The sequence below is a fragment of the Maylandia zebra genome, unplaced genomic scaffold (genome assembly GCF_041146795.1).
Source record: "Maylandia zebra isolate NMK-2024a unplaced genomic scaffold, Mzebra_GT3a scaffold03, whole genome shotgun sequence".
Taxonomy (NCBI): domain Eukaryota; kingdom Metazoa; phylum Chordata; class Actinopteri; order Cichliformes; family Cichlidae; genus Maylandia; species Maylandia zebra.
In genome coordinates, this window is record NW_027490033.1 from 468022 (window position 1) to 485748 (window position 17727).

The window sequence follows — 17727 nt, forward strand, 5'->3', positions numbered from 1 at the left end:
CACACACACACACACACACACACACACACACACACACACACACACACACACACACAGTATTCTTTGTTCACATGTATACCTATGTGAGATGCTATATGTTAATGACCCTATGCATATTCATGTAACCACAATAAAAGGAGTGCTATGGGGAGCCTGGCTGAGAGTCTGATGGTGGTCAAGTGGTGGAACGACGCTTGGCTCCAGCCAGGTCTCCCTCATGCATGAGTAAACCAGAGAACTTTGGTGCCTTGTGTCTTGCTTTTTGCTGCGTAGCAGATTGTCCTTAACGTTCCAGTGGATAGGTTCAAACTACAAACCTATCACTTTCACTTCAGCTTCACCAACAACAGCACGAGCAGAGCAGCCCACTGCCTGCATGGCTGGGACAGCGCCCCCTGGTGACTGTAAACCACTACAACATGTAGACGGCCGTCTGCAGGCTGGATGTAGCACCACCGCAGAGACGTGCTGCAGCTCTGTTTAGTTACCCAGCTGACAGCAGAGGCTGTAGTTTACTGTTACCAACATGGAAAACTGAAGCTTCACCAGCTGGAGCTACAGAGCTGGAGAACAAAGGAGACTGAGAGGCCAGAATGATGTGGGAGGAAACATCAAGAGCCTGTTTGAAAGGAGACACATGTGGATGCTGTGCCAGTCTGTGGTCTGTCAGAAGTCAGCTGAGTCACACTGCAAGAAGCTGCAGAATCTCAGAGGAGGAGATTTGGAAGTGTTTGTGGGACAAACTGGACTCAAAGAAAGAAGATGTTTGTGAAGTCTTTGGTGGAGGTGAGCAGTGTGAAGCAGAACACATGCAGATGAATCAGGAGGTCAGCATCAGTGTCTCCTTGTGGTGGACGGTAAAAGAATCAGAGCCAACGCTCCCGTCCACCCTCGGCATGAAGCAGTGCTGTTTCTGAAACAGGAGGACAAGTCCAGAGAAGACAGAGGAAGCAAAGATGAGGGTGGGACAGGACAGCAGGACTTCATTCAGACCTGCAGCTCCATCACACTGCTGTAGCTCCTCTTCATCACACATGTACCTGCAGCCTGTCTTCGAGTCCAGGAGTCACCTCCACACAGTGTAGAAGCCTCCTGTGCAGACCATGGAGTCCAGCCTCTGTCAGGGAAGTCGGCACTAAAGCCTGAAAGACTTCAATCTGTCTCTGCTTCACCCGAGTAAGACCAGCACCGTACTTGTTGTGCATTCAAGGAGGGAACATCAGCACTGCATCGTGGGAACAACACCGCAGGAACAAAGACACAGCACGGCCGATGAAGGACGAGGACAAAGGAAAGGTGAGTGAGAAGACCCCGGTGGTGTGGACGGACCTGCAGGGGCTCCAAGACTGAGGAGCAGAGACGTCCATGTACCAGCTGAGGATGCTGCAGTGATCCAGGGAGCTCGGTCCAATCTGAGGCCGTGTGAACTACGTGGACCACAGTTTCTTCACAGACTTCAGCCACGTGAACATCTGGAGATCCAACAGTGCACGAGCTGTGAGCCATCAGCTGTTTCTCTCATCAGCTGCTGTAATGAGAGCTGCTGGAATCATCTCGAGCAGCAGGAAATCACTGATGTTGTTTCTAACCAAAGATATGGGACTGAGCTCCACTGAGCTCCTTCTACTTTCATCCAGATAGAAACTGCTACAGTCTGCTGATTATTGCTTTGCCTCCATCACACGAGCTCTTTATCCTGTTCTTCACTCTCATTGGTTCTTTGTCTGCTTGTTTTTACAACAGTAGTCTTCTGATTGGTCAAAGGAGACAATCAGCTGTGACTAAATGTAGCTCCTACAGCAGTGATGGGAATAACTACTGAAGCTAATCCAGTATCAAAGCTCAGGAATCAGCAGCTCCCACCTCGTTTTCTTTCAACAACTATTTTTAGCTGCTGTGTTTTTGTGTTTCTGCAGACCTCAGACATCCTGCTGCTCTGGACAACTTTTTCATTCTTTTGTATCATTATTTTGCTTTTCTTTTATTATTATGTTATATGTATTAATATGTGAAACACTTATTCTTTGTGTTTTTGCTTTACTTCCTGTCAAACTGCTTTAATAAAATCTGCTGCAGTCTAAACTGTGGACGTTCCCTTTTTAACCCTTTGTGAAACAATAAAGGTTTAAATCTGAGTATTCATCTATGTTAGTGTTTAATGGGTCTAATAGGTTGCTTTGGCCTTTCCCAGTAATATCTTCCCTTGCAGTCTGTGGTCCAGGCTTCTAAAACCATCCCAGGTTAACAAGAACTACAATCTAGAGGAGAGCTGCCATAACAGGTGTGACTGATGAGATCTGACCTGCAAGGTTACTCAGGTTTGTTTGTATCAGGACAAGCAGGGAAGCCGCCTGGACGTCAAAGTAGTTAGAGCTGGGCGAGTGTCCTCACCCACATCGGCTTCACAACTCTGCATCATCTACTGAGTAAGACTCAGAGCATCAGAGATTAGAAGGTCTACAAAGAGCTGAACCAGACTTCCTGTATAAAGGTTTTAGTTCCACAGATCGACAGTGTCAGCACAACTAAAACGTGGAGACTGACCTCAGAGTTTCAATTTGATGTTGTGGATTCTCCAGAAGAACACACAGCTGCTTCACTCCTGAATCCTGCAGCTTGTGGTAGCTCAGGTCCACCTCTCTGGGATACGAAGGGTTGAGCTTCAGCACTGCTTCCAGATAATCACAGCTGATCTCTGACAAATCACAGCTCTCCAATCTGTATAGAGAATGAAAGATGTAAGTTTATTAGACAAAGTGCTTGAAATCATTCAGTGTTTCATCATCTGTTCAGAGCTGAAGAAGGTTCAGAATGTAGAAGTTTAGAAAATGGAAACTCCAAACAGCTGAAGCCAACAGGAAGCAGCTTCAAACAAACACAACAAGAGAAAAAACTCTGAATGTTTCACATTAAAGTCGTACATTTCTAACAAGAGTGTTTTAAAGACAGAGTCACTGATGATCATCTTCTGCCCAGTAAAACTTTGGTTTTCCACATGTGAGTGTTAATGATGCACAAAGACTGTGAGTGCAAAGAGGGAGCGAGGAGGATGACAGAGAGATGGTACAGGAGCATCAAGAACCCGGCGAGGAAATGAGCAGAAGGACTTTGGAGCCTGTTGGATTGAAGCTTTCACAGAGACGTGTTTGACTGGACACCACCAGGACAGACTTTTAATCCCAGGATTTGGATGAGCTTTCTGTCTTTATGGTCACAAATGATGCTGTAACTCTGTGAATGTCCTGGAACTGTCAGCAGTGTGGTTACGTCCTTTTGACCTGAGTTTCCACAGCTCTTATAACAGCAGTGTACATTCAGACTGAGACACGCTTCAGTCTGTATGGACCTGTTTCTGTAGCTGCCACCATCATTCTACGGTCGTGTCCAAATTCATGGGCTGCATCCTCCCGAGGACCCGGCCTTTGCGGTCTACGTGGGCTGGGTCCTCAGAAGGTCGGGTAGGCTGGAAATAAACGGCTGGGGAAATTGGACGGTCTAGCCTTCTGATTAGCGTCACCGCTGTCTCGGTGGAGTTTAATAAACTCAGCCGTCTGCTCCTTGCTATCTAAAATATAACAGGACACTGGCGTAAATTCTCGACCGTCTCATACTTCTGTTTAATCAGTTTTCTGTTTGACGTTTAGTCAGCTCTGTAAAGACCAAGGAGGAACCCACCTGGGGGATTAATAAAGTTTTATTTTATCTAATCTAATAGAATAACTTTAATCTCAGCCAAACCGATTTACTCACGAACAAACAAAACACTGAAAAAAGCCAAACAATAACATTTTGAGGTTGTCTAAGTGACTTATATATCACGTTTAACCTGAGTAGCGAAAGTCCGCGGTGATCTGAAAATGATGTGCCGGGAGTTGTGCCGTTCTCGGCGGCTTCAGTGACCCTCGAGCTCCCGGCGAGCTATCGAGCTGGTGGGTAGCAGACGTCTCCGAAAACGTCGAAGCACTTTTGCAAATATGCGGTATCTTGATAAACCGAGCAGATATTTGATGTTTACACAGCTACTTTCTCGCCTGAAAATATGTTAAAAGTTTATTTTGTGACCGAAAAAGATTAGTATGAGTAATTTTAAAACTTAGTAGCGGCCGCCATTGTTGGAAACTGGAGTTTGGCTGGGCCGCGCTATGAATTCTGGGATATGGTAGGCCACGAAGGACACACCCGACCCATCCTTCAAATTCGGGGAAAAGGAGGACGCATTTGTTGGCTGCATTCGGAGGAGTCTACGAATTTGGACAGCCTTCGACGTGTCGCTGTGACGTAATCGGTCTACAAATGCGGCCTCAGGAGGATGCAGCCCATGAATTTGGACACAACCTACATGTTTGTACATCAGCTTATCAAATACTGTCTGCTGTCTTCATTTATTACTCTTCACCTGCTTCACTGTCACTGTGTGGGCGGAGCTGTCTGAGCCCTGCCCACACAGACACAGCTCCTCTCTGGAGCAAAACTTCTGCTTCATCTCCGCCTCTTTTCTTCATCCTCCACCTCTCTTTTCTCTTCTTCGGTGTTCTGCAGCCACAGAGCCTCACAGCCATTAGCACGCCCATACCTGAGCAGCTAGCATTACCCAGCATGCCGTGCAGCAGTGTCAGTTTGTAAATGTGCAAGAATTCCTGCTCCAAACTGTTTCACAGAGTGCTGTGTGCCGTGACCTTTGACCTGCTAAAGACAGTCAGCTGTGGATTATTCATTGTTGTGTCTGATACTTAGAACTGTGAGGAAGAAGCTACACAGTTAATCAGGGTCCCCTCTCTCTGAATCAGGAAAGGTGGGCAGGCCGCGTGTGGGCCGCGGGCCATACGTTGAGTATCACTGTTTGAAATGTGAACATTGTTCTGCTGCAGTCAATGGACTAAACCAGAGAAGAAGAAAACAGACTTTACCATGAAGATCCTCAGTGTGGATCAGTATAATATCAGCCTGATGTCTGCAGTTTAGTGTCAGCACAACTTTCACATCATATTCATCTCAGCACAACTAAAACATGCTGACTGACCTCAGAGTTTCAAATCGACATCGTGGATTCTCCAGGAAATCACACAGATGCTTCACTCCTGAACCCTTCAGGTTGCTGTAGGTTCCACTCAGGTCCACCTCTGTGGGATACGAGGGGTTGGACTTCAGTGCTGCTGCCAGATATTCAAGGCCAATATCTGACAAACCACAGCTCTTCAATCTGTATAAAAAATGAAAGATGTAAGTTTATTAGACAAAGTGCTTGAAATCATTCAGTGTTTCATCATCTGTTCAGAGCTGAAGAAGGTTCAGAATGTAGAAGTTTAGAAAATGGAAACTCCAAACAGCTGAAGCCAACAGGAAGCAGCTTCAAACAAACACAACAAGAGAAAAAACTCTGAATGTTTCACATTAAAGTCGTACATGTCTCATAAAAACAGGACAAAGACTTGAAAAAGTCGTGTTTTTCCTTCCAGGAACCACATGGCTTCACTTTTAAAGGTGAAGTGTGACAGAAATGGACATATTTGAAGTCCAACACCTTTTTCCAGTCACATTATTAAAGCAGACAAACTACAAGCTCATTTTCATTCCAACAAGTCATCTTCTGACCTGGACTAACAACACTGGTCTCTATGTGCAGCTGGCTGTGAGACCAGTGCTCAGGGAGCGTCTACAAAGTGCAACACTGAAAGAACATCACACACTCATTTGCTTCCAGCACTTTCACACAAACATCTACTGTCATCATTCATGTTCCTGCTCCTCTGGATTCACACGGAGCCTCTGCTCATGCCGTTGCCATGGTGAATCATAGTATGTGGCTCCATAACTCAGACTGAGCATGCTCAGAGCTGATTGGCCCGACTCTGATCAGCTGATCTAGAAGAGGAAACTCTGCTATATGTACATTATTACATCTACACCTGAATCACAACACTCACACAAATATATCAACTGTGTTTAATATTTTGGCACGTAGATCATTTATGTGCTTCAGCTCTTCTTACATTTTACCACCAACATGTTTCAAAAGGAGCAGCTTTTACTTTGAAGGCCAGCTGTCTGTGTTTCTTGTTTTCATTGTTGGATAATGGAACAAGTCGATGCTTCAGTGCTTTGAATTAGGAGTGGGTTTTAATAATCGATTCATCGATTAAAATCGATTCTGGCTTGGATAACGTGATATTGATTAATTAAAATCCTGAATCAATTTTTTAATATTAATTTATTTTGCCCGAAATGTCAGAATCTCAGGTTAAACCTCACAAAACTTTAACAACCACCAAACAGCTGAAACAGTGAATGAGAGCAGGAACACGGATTCTGCACAGAGACGTAAACACAAAGCTCGGACCCGCCGACACATCAGAATCAGTGAGATGTCGCCTTTCTCACTGACGGCACAGACACGGTTGGGGCTGAAAGCCGACAGCTCGCCGATTCTGATGTTTCGGCGGGTCCACGCTTTGTGTTTACGTCCTTTTTGCGCTCGATTCTGAAGCTGTTAGTTTTATCTCTCTCCAAACAATATTGACTGAACCAGCAGCAAAAGAAGATCCAAACTACGCTTCACATAAACATCGTCATGAACTCACTCTGACTTTTGCTGTTTTGCTTCCACCACAATAAAATCACACTTCATGCACAGCTCTCTCTCTCTCTCTCTCTCTCTCTCTGTACTTCAAGAACAGTTTCCTGTTTAAAATCTGTTTTCTGCATTATTCGCTTGCTTGTTACGCACAAGTCTACCGTTGTTTACAGCGCTGTCGGCCGCTGTTTTTTTCCTTTTACTTGCTTTCGAAAAGAAAACCTAATTTCTGCTGTTCAATACTGAACAAATTTAAACTTTTTAAAATTATGCAAATTGCAAAACGCTCAGTTGTGTCTTTAACAAAAACACTGTAACTTTGCTCTGCTTCACTTCAGCAGCATCAGGTAATGTTCATGTGTTGATTCATGGTTTTCTTTCATTTTTGATCTACTGCAGAATATTTCTATAAAATCCCAGAACAGGAAAATCACCTTCATGTTCTTCCGTGTTTTATCTTCAGCTACTTTGACACAAAGGCCTCTGCTGTGATGCTCACACATTTGATAAAGTCTCGAAAGTGCCAGCTTCCCTTTTATAGACACAAAAATATGTAAATGTACTGAATTATAATATTTCTGTCTGAGGCAAAATTTCCCAGATTCCAATCGAATTGAATCGAACTGAACATTTCCTCATGAACTGTATTAAACTCTGTAAATGAACTGAGAACTGTTTCTACATTTGAAACTATGGATTCATTTTCCCGTTCACTTCTGTACGTTAGTGTATAAATGAATGTTAGACTGGGCTCCATGGAAACACTTGGACTGGTCTCAGCTGCCTTCTTTCTGTAGTCCTTTCTCTTCTCCAGCTTCTGTTTGAAATCCTCTCACAGAGCCTGAAACCTGCTTTGCTGTCATGTTTGGGCCTGTGTTCCTCTGCTTTAACACAAACCTCACCACAGCAGCTGTGTGGGTCGTCTCTGTAGCAGCCCGATCAGCTTCTGATACATGAACATCATCACAGCTCCTAACTTCACCTTTATTAGCTTTGACATTCATGTCTTTCTTTTCTCTGTCTGTTTCCACACAAGCTCAAAGTCTCTGCAGCCTGTTTTTATCTGCTATCATCAGATCTCCAACAGCCTCATTCACATCCCTCACACACTCTACAGCCTCACCAGTACTGACTTCATCTTCACTGACTGATGGAGCACAACATGAACCTGTGGAGGCTGAAAAGCTGTCCTGACAAACATCTCCCCGTCACCACTGCACTTCTGTCAGCCTTTAAATGAACCCTGCTCAAGTCTGTAACTTCTATTTGGAGCCAAGAGGAAAACTGTTGTTCAGTCGTTTGGAAAGACACAACATTTCTGAAAGCACTCAAACTTCTTCACATTTCTCTTCAGACACATCCTGAACATTTAGGAACTAAAGAACGTTTCAAATATCAAAGATCAGAAATATAGAAAAACAACAACAGCTGCAGTCAGTGAACTCACCTCAGAGTCTCCAGTCGACAGTTTGGACTCTCCAGTCCAGCACACAGAAGCTTCACTGCTGAATCCTGCAGCTTGTTCTCACTCATGTCCAGTTCTGTCAGATGGGAGGGGATGGACTTCAGGGCCGAGGCCACAACTTCACAATGAGTCCCTGAGAGTCCACAGTCAGCCAGTCTGTGATCATAGAAAATACAAAATGTGTTATTATAAAAGCAGAAAGTCTGCATTATAAACACAGACTGAATGTATATGAAGACAAAACAGAGTGAGGTCATAATCTGATGAACATCTGCTCTTCACATCTGTGCTTCAGCTCCTCTTACTGTGTTTGACATGACACAACGATTCAGTCTCTCTCAGACCTGCAGACTTTTAATGAGAATCTTTGTTTGGCTTTAATCTGCAGATGAAGGAGGAAGATGGTGTCACATTTAGGCTTCCATAATGTCCACAGTCTGTCAGTGAGATCTGATCCAGAGTCAGAGTGAAGACACACATGTGGACTGTTTCCTGTCTTGAATCCAGAACATTTTGAATGAGCTCAGCTCAGTGAAGAGTTCCAGCTGGAAAGACGATCTCTGTTTGCTACCTGCTGCTGTCAGGTACGACTGTTCACGTCCACACTCAGGAAAAATCTGCTGACTGTCACCAAACGGAGCAGAAATGTCATCACTGGACAATAATGATGAATGAACTCAGAGCTGCTGATATCACATCTGATTTCAGGGGAACTAAACACAGAAATGATTGGCTCGTTTTAGCTTTCTGAGCCATTAGTCTGCAGGTTTATCACTAGTTGGCAGAAACAGACTTGTATTAATGTTCAGCGCTTCAGTGTTTATGACTCCAGATCCAGGTGACAGCAAGTCAAAATGATGTTACCTGTCTGTGTCCAGCAGCAGCCTTTGAATATTGTTATAAACTCACATGGATCAGTTTGTCTTTGATTGGTTTGTAAAGTTCAAATTCATTTATATTCATCAACTCTAAATGAAAAATGTTTTTCTTCTTCTATGTTTATTATTAGAGTAACAAATTCTTATAGTTTCCTGTTGTTGAGAATTTCAGTGTAAAACCACTCGGACCTGTGCATCACTGCACACTGTGAAAGTATTACTGCAGTTTAATCTATAATCCTAATCAGTGTGTTTACTGGACTGTAGTCAGACCTCCGTTATACCAAAGGAAACACTGAACGTCTTCAAAGTCACAATAAATTTATAATAAATGCTAATAAATACTGGAGTGTTAGAAAAGATGCTTCCAGCGTGTTTGTCTTTGATAGGGTTTATTCTGTTCGTCTATTGTCTGACCACTTGGGGGCGCTTTTGTCTCTTTTGCTCTGAGCCTTGGGTTTATTCAAACTGATTTTAATAAACTATTTTCTGCAAGTTGAAGCTTCATCTCCATCTCCAGTGGTTGTTGCATATTTTATGGCTATATTAGTAACAGTCAGAGAGTTTAGAGTAAATTAGATCTTCACGTTTGATTTTTGACACAACATAAATGGTGAGCCGGTGTCAGAGGAAGTGACAGCATCCACCGAGGACCAGGGGGAGTGGGAGGACTGGGGGACCAGGCCAACAAAAAGGTGATCACTGATACAGGTCAGCAAACATTTGCTCATTTGGTGTCTTAGAGCAGACTCCGCCCAGCTTTGTCGTCCATGGTTGCTCTTTCAAAGGAATCTAGTTACATATTATTTTACTTAATGATCTACTGACACCACTGACTATGCAGGACAACCCCACGTCTGGAGCCAGTGCACATGTGCAGTTCAATTCCTGGGCAGGTTCTGAAGATGGCCGAGCTGTCGAGGACAAAGTTACTAATGTGAAGCTAATGTGGTTAATCAAGATCTTCATAACCATGTGGAGCACAGTGTGCTTTCACCGTGGAGAAATCACACTGAAGAACTCGGCACACATTTTGGGGGCCTTTCTGTTTGTTGCTACAATCTGCAAATTTCATTAAAAGTTTAATAAACTATCATCTGGTCTTTATTTTTAGTTAGCACATACCTTAAAAACTCTAAGCTGTAAGCTAATGATAGTTACATAACAGCAGATGCATGCTGGTGCAATAAGCTGTATGTTTTATTTTTGATCTGATTAGTCAAATAATCACAAAAATAATCGTTTGTGGCAGCCCTAGTGTGACCTCAAATAAGAAATGATTGCAGTTTATGACTGAGTAACTAAACTATCACCAACTGATAATATTAATGATCACATCTGGACTCACCGAGCCTTTCTGAAGTTCCTCACAGCTGGAATCAGTCTCAGTCGTCCCTCCTTTGTTGTGTTGTACTTCTTCAGGTCCAACTCATCCAGAACCTCCTCTGACATCTGCAGCATGAAGGCCAGAGCTGAGCAGTGGATCTCAGAGAGTTTCTTTGATTTGTTCTCTGACTTCAGGAACTCTTGGATCTCCTGAGATAATAAGATGTCGTTCATCTCCATCAGACAGTGGAAGATGTTGATGCTTCTGTCAGGAGAGGATTTTGTCTTCCTTTCTTTAAGATTCTTGATGACTCTCTGGATGGTTTCTGGACTGTTCTCTGTCTGACCCAGCAGACCTCCTAAGAGTCTCTGGTTGGACTCCAGACAGAGGCCATGAAGGAAGCGAACAAACAGGTCCAGACGACCATTTTTACTCCTGAAGGATTTTATTAGTGTTTCCATCAAAAAATCATCCAGAGATGACTCGTTGTATTTTTTTCCCAAGAAGTTCTTCAGCACCTCTGACTTCCTGTTGGTGAAACAGTGGAACATGTAGACTGCAGCCAGAAACTCCTGGATGCTCAGATGAACAAAGCAGTAGACTGGTTTCTGGAAGATCACACACTCTCTTTTGAAGATCTCTGTACAAACTCCTGAGTACACCGAGGCCTCTGTCACATCCAGACCACACTGCTCCAGGTCTTCTTGGTAGAACATGATGTTTCCTTTCTCCAGGTGTTCAAACGCCAGCCTCCCCAGCTTCAGAAGAACTTCCCTGTCAGCCTCTGTCAGCTCCTGTGGACTCGTCTCATGTCCCTCGTGGTACTTGTTCTTCTTCCTCTTTGTCTGAACCAGCAGGAAGTGTGAGTACATGTCAGTCAGGGTCTTGGGCAGCTCTCCTCTCTGCTCTGTAGTCAACATGTGCTCCAGAACTGTAGCAGTGATCCAGCAGAAGACTGGGATTCTACACATGATGTGGAGGCTCCTGGATGTCTTCATGTGGGAGATGATTCTGCTGGACAGCTCTTCATCACTGAATCTCCTCCTGAAGTACTCCTCCTTCTGGGCGTCAGTGAAGCCTCGTACTTCTGTTAGCCTGTCAACACATGTAGGAGGGGTCTGATTGGCCGCTGCAGGTCGGGAAGTTATCCAGACGAGAGCCGAGGGAAGCAGATTCCCCTGGATGAGGTTTGTCAGCAGCTGGCTGACTGATGACTTCTGTGTGACATCAGACAGCAGCTTCCTGTTGGTGAAATCCAATGAAAGTCTGCTTTCATCCAGGCCGTCAAAGATGAACAAAAGCTGAGAGACAGCCAGCTTCTCTGCTGTGACCTTCTCTAATGTTGGATGGAAAACATGGAGCAGCTCCAGAAGACTGTACTGCTCCTCTCTGATCAGGTTCAGCTCCCTGAATGAAAGCAGAACCACCACACTGACATGTTGGTTCTCCAAGCCCTCTGCCCAGTCCAGAGTGAACTTCTGCACTGAGAAGGTTTTTCCAACACCAGCCACGCCGTTGGTCAGAACCACTCTGATGGGTCTCTGTTGGTCAGGTAAGGCTTTAAAGATGTCCTGGCACCTGATTGGAGTGTCATGGAGGGCGTCCATCTTGGAAGCTGTCTCCAGCTGCCTCACCTCATGTTGGCTATGAACCTCTTCACTCTGTCCCTCTGTGATGTAGAGCTCAGTGTAGATCCTGTTGAGGAGGGTTCTACTTCCTGTTTCATCACTTCCTTCAGTCACACGTTCACATCTCCTCCTCAGACTGATCTTATGTTCATCTAAAACCTCCTGCAGACCAACATCTGCTGAAAGAAAGAAAAACAGAAAGAAAACTCTTCAATGTCTGAACAACAACAAGAAGTCCAGTTTTCAGAAATGAGTCCATCAGCAGACAGATGTTCAGTCTTACTTTGTACACAGCTGCTCTGACTGGCTGTCTGCAGTCCAGCTCTGCTTCTGGATCTTTCTCCACACTGGGGACAGGACCAGTCTCCTGATGAAGCAGACTGGTCCCAGTATGAGGAGATGCACTGTCTGCAGAACCAGTGTCCACAGCTGGTAGAGACTGGATCCTTCAGGACGTCCTGACACAAAGCACAGCAGGACAGCTGCTCCTCCTCACAGACACCACTCCTCTTCCTCTTCCTCCCTCTGTGAACACATTTCTTTATCACTAAAATCATTGACTGTCAGTGACAAACATCCAGATTTGATGACACTGTGCAGAAGCTCTGATGGTCACAGAGAAAAGTCAAAGTGGAGAAACTTGTGTTTGAGTTCAGAATCCAAGTTTCCTTTGCTGTTCCTGCCTGTCTTATTAAACACAGAGTGATCAGCCTACAAACTCCACAGTAAAAGCCTTCATCACAGAGCTGATTATGTCCTTCACTGGATGTACTGGAAGTTTGGGATCCATCACTTTCAACTGACCTTTGACCTCCTCTAAAAACTGTGGTGGAGCAGCGGTGTCACATTCAGAGTTTTCAGCTTTATTTTGAAAGAGTTCAGTCATCAGGAAGTGAACTTCTGGGTTCTGATTTCCTTTCTATTATTTTACAGAAGTGAAGAAGAAGAACTAAAAGCTTTGAAATGATCTGAGTGATATTTTTGAACATTGCCACCAAATTGAGTTCAGCCTCCAGCAGTAACTTTGTTTCATGATGCCTCCCTGATGATGTGATGTTTGATTACAAACCTGTTTATGTGTTAGACATTAATCACATGAACACAGGCAGAAAAAAGAAGCCAATGAAACAAATGACAGAAACGTGTTCATTCACTGCCATGATCCATATTTTATATGTACAGATGTTTGTAAAGAACACGTGTGCAGCGCTTTGTTCTGAGTATCTGCTGTCAGCACACAGTGCAGCAATAACTACAACCACACGTTTCTGTAGATCCTGAACATCAGCCTGGAGGAATCTGACCTCAGGTCTGCACACAGAGGAGCTTCACCTCTGGGATGATGCTGGCTTCAGCTCCTTCTACAATCAGGCAGAAGCTTCTGCACCATCAGGACACAAACAGAGAGGAGCTTCTATCCTCAGACCATCCAAGTCCTAAATCAGAACATGCTCCCCTCATAGCATCACCATCAGGGTTTAAACAGGACCTTACATCATGTTCTTGTCTCACTGTCATATTTCAGATCATACCTGATTCATTATGACGTCACACGCTGCTACACTGATCCTGCTGCTTCATTACTGCTGATATTACTCTGCTCACTCTGTTCAGTTACTCTCTTTACATCACTTTGCTCATTTGCTTTGTTCTGCTTGCACTGCTCTGTCAGTACATGCTGTGCTAATGTGGCACAAAGCACTTTAACATTACATCTGCACAATGTTTCATTATTTCATTTAATGATTGTTTCTAATGTTTTGTCCAGTCACAGGAGCAGCTCAGCACATTTCACTGTGTTGTACGTGTATGACGATGCCTGTGACAAATAAACAGCCTCGGACTCTTCAATCTTCTGCATTTCTTTGGAGATCAGCTCAGTGGCCTGTTGAGACCATCTTTCTATTTCTGATGACTCAGTTCAGATTATTATCCTGATACTTTCTTTTAAAATGTGATGAAATCATTTATCTGATGTTCTGACACAAATACACCAAAACAATCCCAAACAGCACAAACCACCACGTTACACACAGTGTAATAAAAATACAGGCAACTACAAATAAAAACACTTTAAAAATATAAACTAAAATTACAAAGTGGTCACAGAATTTCAAACACCCGTAAATGAGTCAGCAGCTCTCTTACATGGTCAGCTGAGCTCCATGATTGAAGAACATTGTTGCTGCAGGTTCATGACTGAACTCTGGAGGTCTGTTTTTGGACGAGTCACTCCTCACAGACACACAGCTGGATGCTGGAGACTGTGACCTCTGACCTCTGCAAACACAAACACATCACATGAATTACTGATTAATCTCTCTTTAAAATCTTTTAAGCAGCTGCAAACACACAAACTGGATGATGTGATGGTTTCTGTCAGTAATAGTTGTCTCAGATTAGAGTACAGACGGCTGCAGAGACGTTCACAGCAACAGAGAAGAAATCATTACCTTGGATTGCATTACTACTACGATTGATACTAGCATTATCGTACCCGGACCACCATTAGGAATCATTTATGATGTCACTGGCAGAACATTTATAGAAACAACCTTTGAACTCTGAGTCAGCAGCTCTCTTACATGGTCAGCTGAGCTCCATGATTGAAGTTCACTGTTGCTGCAGGTTCATGACTGAAGACTGGAGGTCTGTCTTTGGACACGTCACTCCTCACAGACACACAGCTGGATACTGGAGACTGTGACCTCTGACCTCTGCAAACACAACCACATTGCATTCATTTCACATCAATTAGTACACCACAAAAGGCATGCAAGAAACACAGTATGAAGGCAAACTTCTGGCTTCAATAACATTCAACAGGTCAGGTGGAAACTTTTCTCAGATTTGATTCATGTTTTTATAGAACGATCCAGCTAAAAAAAATATACCATTAGGTCAGGGGTCAGCAACCTTCAGGACCCAAAGAGCCATTTGGAGCCAGTTTCCACGCAAAAGAAAACACTGGGAGCCACAAATACTTTTTGACATCTAGAATGAAGATAACACTGTATATACTGTTTTTTACCTTTATGCTTTGTGTGAACAACTAAGGTGTGTTGCTTATGAAATCCATGAAGTGCTACAGAGAAAATTACAGGTTATTTATGTAATGAACACATTTGAACTCTTAAAGAAATATAACCAAAGGAAAGACACCCAGCTGAACTAAAATGATGTAGCAAACAAAAGCTGCTGTGAGCCGCCACCCTTATATCTCCTTTGGGCTTTTGGAGCCTTGACCTGACTTTTAAAAAATAATTGGAAAAAAAGCTCTATGCTGCTGAAAGATGAAAAATAGATATTTGCAAAATTCTGCCTAAATATGTATTTTACCTGGTTAATTTCGTTTCGGCGGGTACACCGGCTTCTGCGAGTGTGACGCTTATTTGAGCGATGAAAAAATAATAAAATATAATTTTATTTTTATATTTCAATATCACAATAATCTTCCAATTTAGAACTACAAGTTAAAAAAGAACATAAATAAAATACACTTCAGCTAAATACTTCTAATTTATTTTCCCAAACCACGAGGAGCCGCACTGTAAGGACTAAAGAGCCGCAGGTTGCCGACCCCTGCATTAGTGTTAGTCAATGTTGCAACTGAACTGAAAAACAAAAGATTTTGGTCCAAAGAAACAAAGTCACTATTAATACAACACAACCCCCCCAAAAAGAGCCATGTAGACCCCGGGCTCTATGGGTCTTGTGCTCGGAGCTTGTTCCTGTGCTGCCATGATTAGTGCCTCTGTGCTGTCTTTCAGTCCAGCTTTGTTCAGCCACTGGTAGGATTTCTGGATGTCAGCCACTTCCTCTGCCTGCTGGTGGTGCAAACTGTGTTGTTCTGAGTTTCATTGGACGTCTTTGTCCAAAGCACCAGACAAAGGGCAAAGTAGATGCATTTGCATCAGCAGGAAAATACACCCCAAACTAGCATCATCATTATACAACTTTAACAACTGCCACTAAATGATACTTCATACACAGACCAGTGTTAGGTTAAGTTATGATGTCACTGGTAGAACATTTATAGAAACAACCTTTGAACTCTGAGTCAGCAGCTCTCTTACATGGTCAGCTGAGCTCCATGATTGAAGAACATTGTTGGTGCAGGTTCATGACTGAAGTGTGGAGGTCTGTCTTTGGACCAGTCACTCCTCACAGACACACAGCTGGATGCTGCAGATGCTGCTCCGTCCTCTTCCTCCATCTTCTTGATGTCAGGGTGGAGTTAGTCTGAGAGGTAAACACACACACTCAGAGGTGCTGTTGTACTGGAAGCATCACACTGACGGCTTTCTAATGTTGGAGCTTTGGCCCTAAAGTCCAAACCAGTTATTTTAGAGGCTCAAAGTCTTTAAAAAACACCAAAACCATCACATTATTTAATAAGTACATGATCAGGTGGATGAAGGAACTCAGTGTGTTTGGGATCATCATCATGGTGAGGAGCCCACATGTTACGGCTCCTTTGGAGAGAAGCTGAGGATCACTGCAGGAAGTGAGCTCATGAAACCAAACTGCTGTTTGTGAGCAGCATGACTCTGTTATTGGACCTGGGCCCTGTGCTTCGTACGTCGCTTACTACATCCAAGATCAAATGAAACATCCAAGACCAAACCATCGCGCTAACCGTGAGCGCGCTAATCCGGTTCCCCGAACACACCTGCTGTTGACGATTAGTACAGCTGGACGCAGTAATGTGACATCACTGGGTGTCGTAAAAGGGGCTACGCATCGATAGTAGAAACATTGATCGGCAACCCTCTGATTGGTCGGCGAAAATGTCGACGGAGCGCGCTCGGCTCGGTATTTTTCGGCAGCAGAGCAAGAACTCTTGAGTGAGGGATTTCAGGAGTTTCAGAGTTTAATTAAAACGCAAGGGAACACTGCAAAGGCTGCAAAAGCAAGGAGCGAGGGCTGGCAGGAAGTTGCTGACAAATTAAACTCGTAAGTAATTTAATAATAACAATAATAATGGAGTGGATTGATATAGCGCTTTTCAAGGCACCCAAAGCGCTTTACAATGCCACTATTCAGTCACTCTCACATTCACACACTGGTGGAGGCAGCTACAGTTGTAGCCACAGCTGCCCTGGGGCAGACTGACAGAAGCCAGGCTGCCATATCGCGCCATCGGCCCCTCTGGCCAACACCAGTAGGCGGTAGGGTAGATTTATTATATTACACTATATTATCCAATATTATATTACATTATATTATAATATGTTATATTTTATCCTCTTTCACATTAGAGCCACAACAGGACCCACTAGAACATGGGAACAGGTAAAAGTGAAATATAAGAATATCCTACAGAATGGTAATATTTATCACTTATATTGCTTTTCGTCTCTTGGAAAGAGACCCTGGAATAATCTGTTTGTTTATAACAGCAACCAAGAAAAGAGCAGAGCAACAAAAGACAGGTGGTGGTCCTGCACCCCCTCGTCAACAAGTTGGTTAAGTAAATAATACCCTCACGGGAAAATCGATATCTCTCTATGAGCACACTGTCGCGCTGAGCTAAAGGATCCTGTCTGTCCCGCAATATACGCTGGATTCTGAGGACTCTCCTTATCAATCTTGCACCTTCCGCAATGGGTGGCTCGCGTATACGGACAGGACATGGCTGCGACAGACTTCCCAAATCCACCTTCGCTTTTATAGCCGTGGTCTCTCATCTTGATTACACGAAGTAATTTACAATTGCTACTCTGAAATATGAATTACATCTGTAATAATCACATACATGTAATAGAATGTTAATAGTACATTTCCCTTTTTTAGGAAATGACCTGTATGTATCTGTGTGAAATCAATAAATGGATCAGGTGCTGCATTGTCTTTAG

General features: G+C 43.6%; 1 protein-coding gene across 4 annotated transcripts in view; it reads right to left on the bottom strand.

Moving 5' to 3' along the window:
* Positions 1-17727, bottom strand: part of LOC112432436 (protein NLRC3) — a 3307575-nt gene that overhangs the window by 394155 nt on the left and 2895693 nt on the right. The window contains exons 1-3 of one of the 4 annotated variants that reach the window (XM_076881159.1): positions 12153-12695; positions 10263-12048; positions 8019-8192 (exon numbers count right to left, since the gene is read on the bottom strand). In XM_076881159.1, coding sequence (XP_076737274.1) covers positions 8019-8192; positions 10263-12048; positions 12153-12426 — 2234 coding nt within the window. In that variant the 5' untranslated portion in view covers positions 12427-12695. Of the gene's footprint in view, positions 1-2544; positions 2719-5020; positions 5201-8018; positions 8193-8222; positions 8661-9518; positions 9829-10262; positions 12049-12152; positions 12696-17727 lie in introns of those variants that run through there. The other 3 variants (XM_076881166.1, XM_076881167.1, XM_076881152.1) reach the window with 3 other exon arrangements.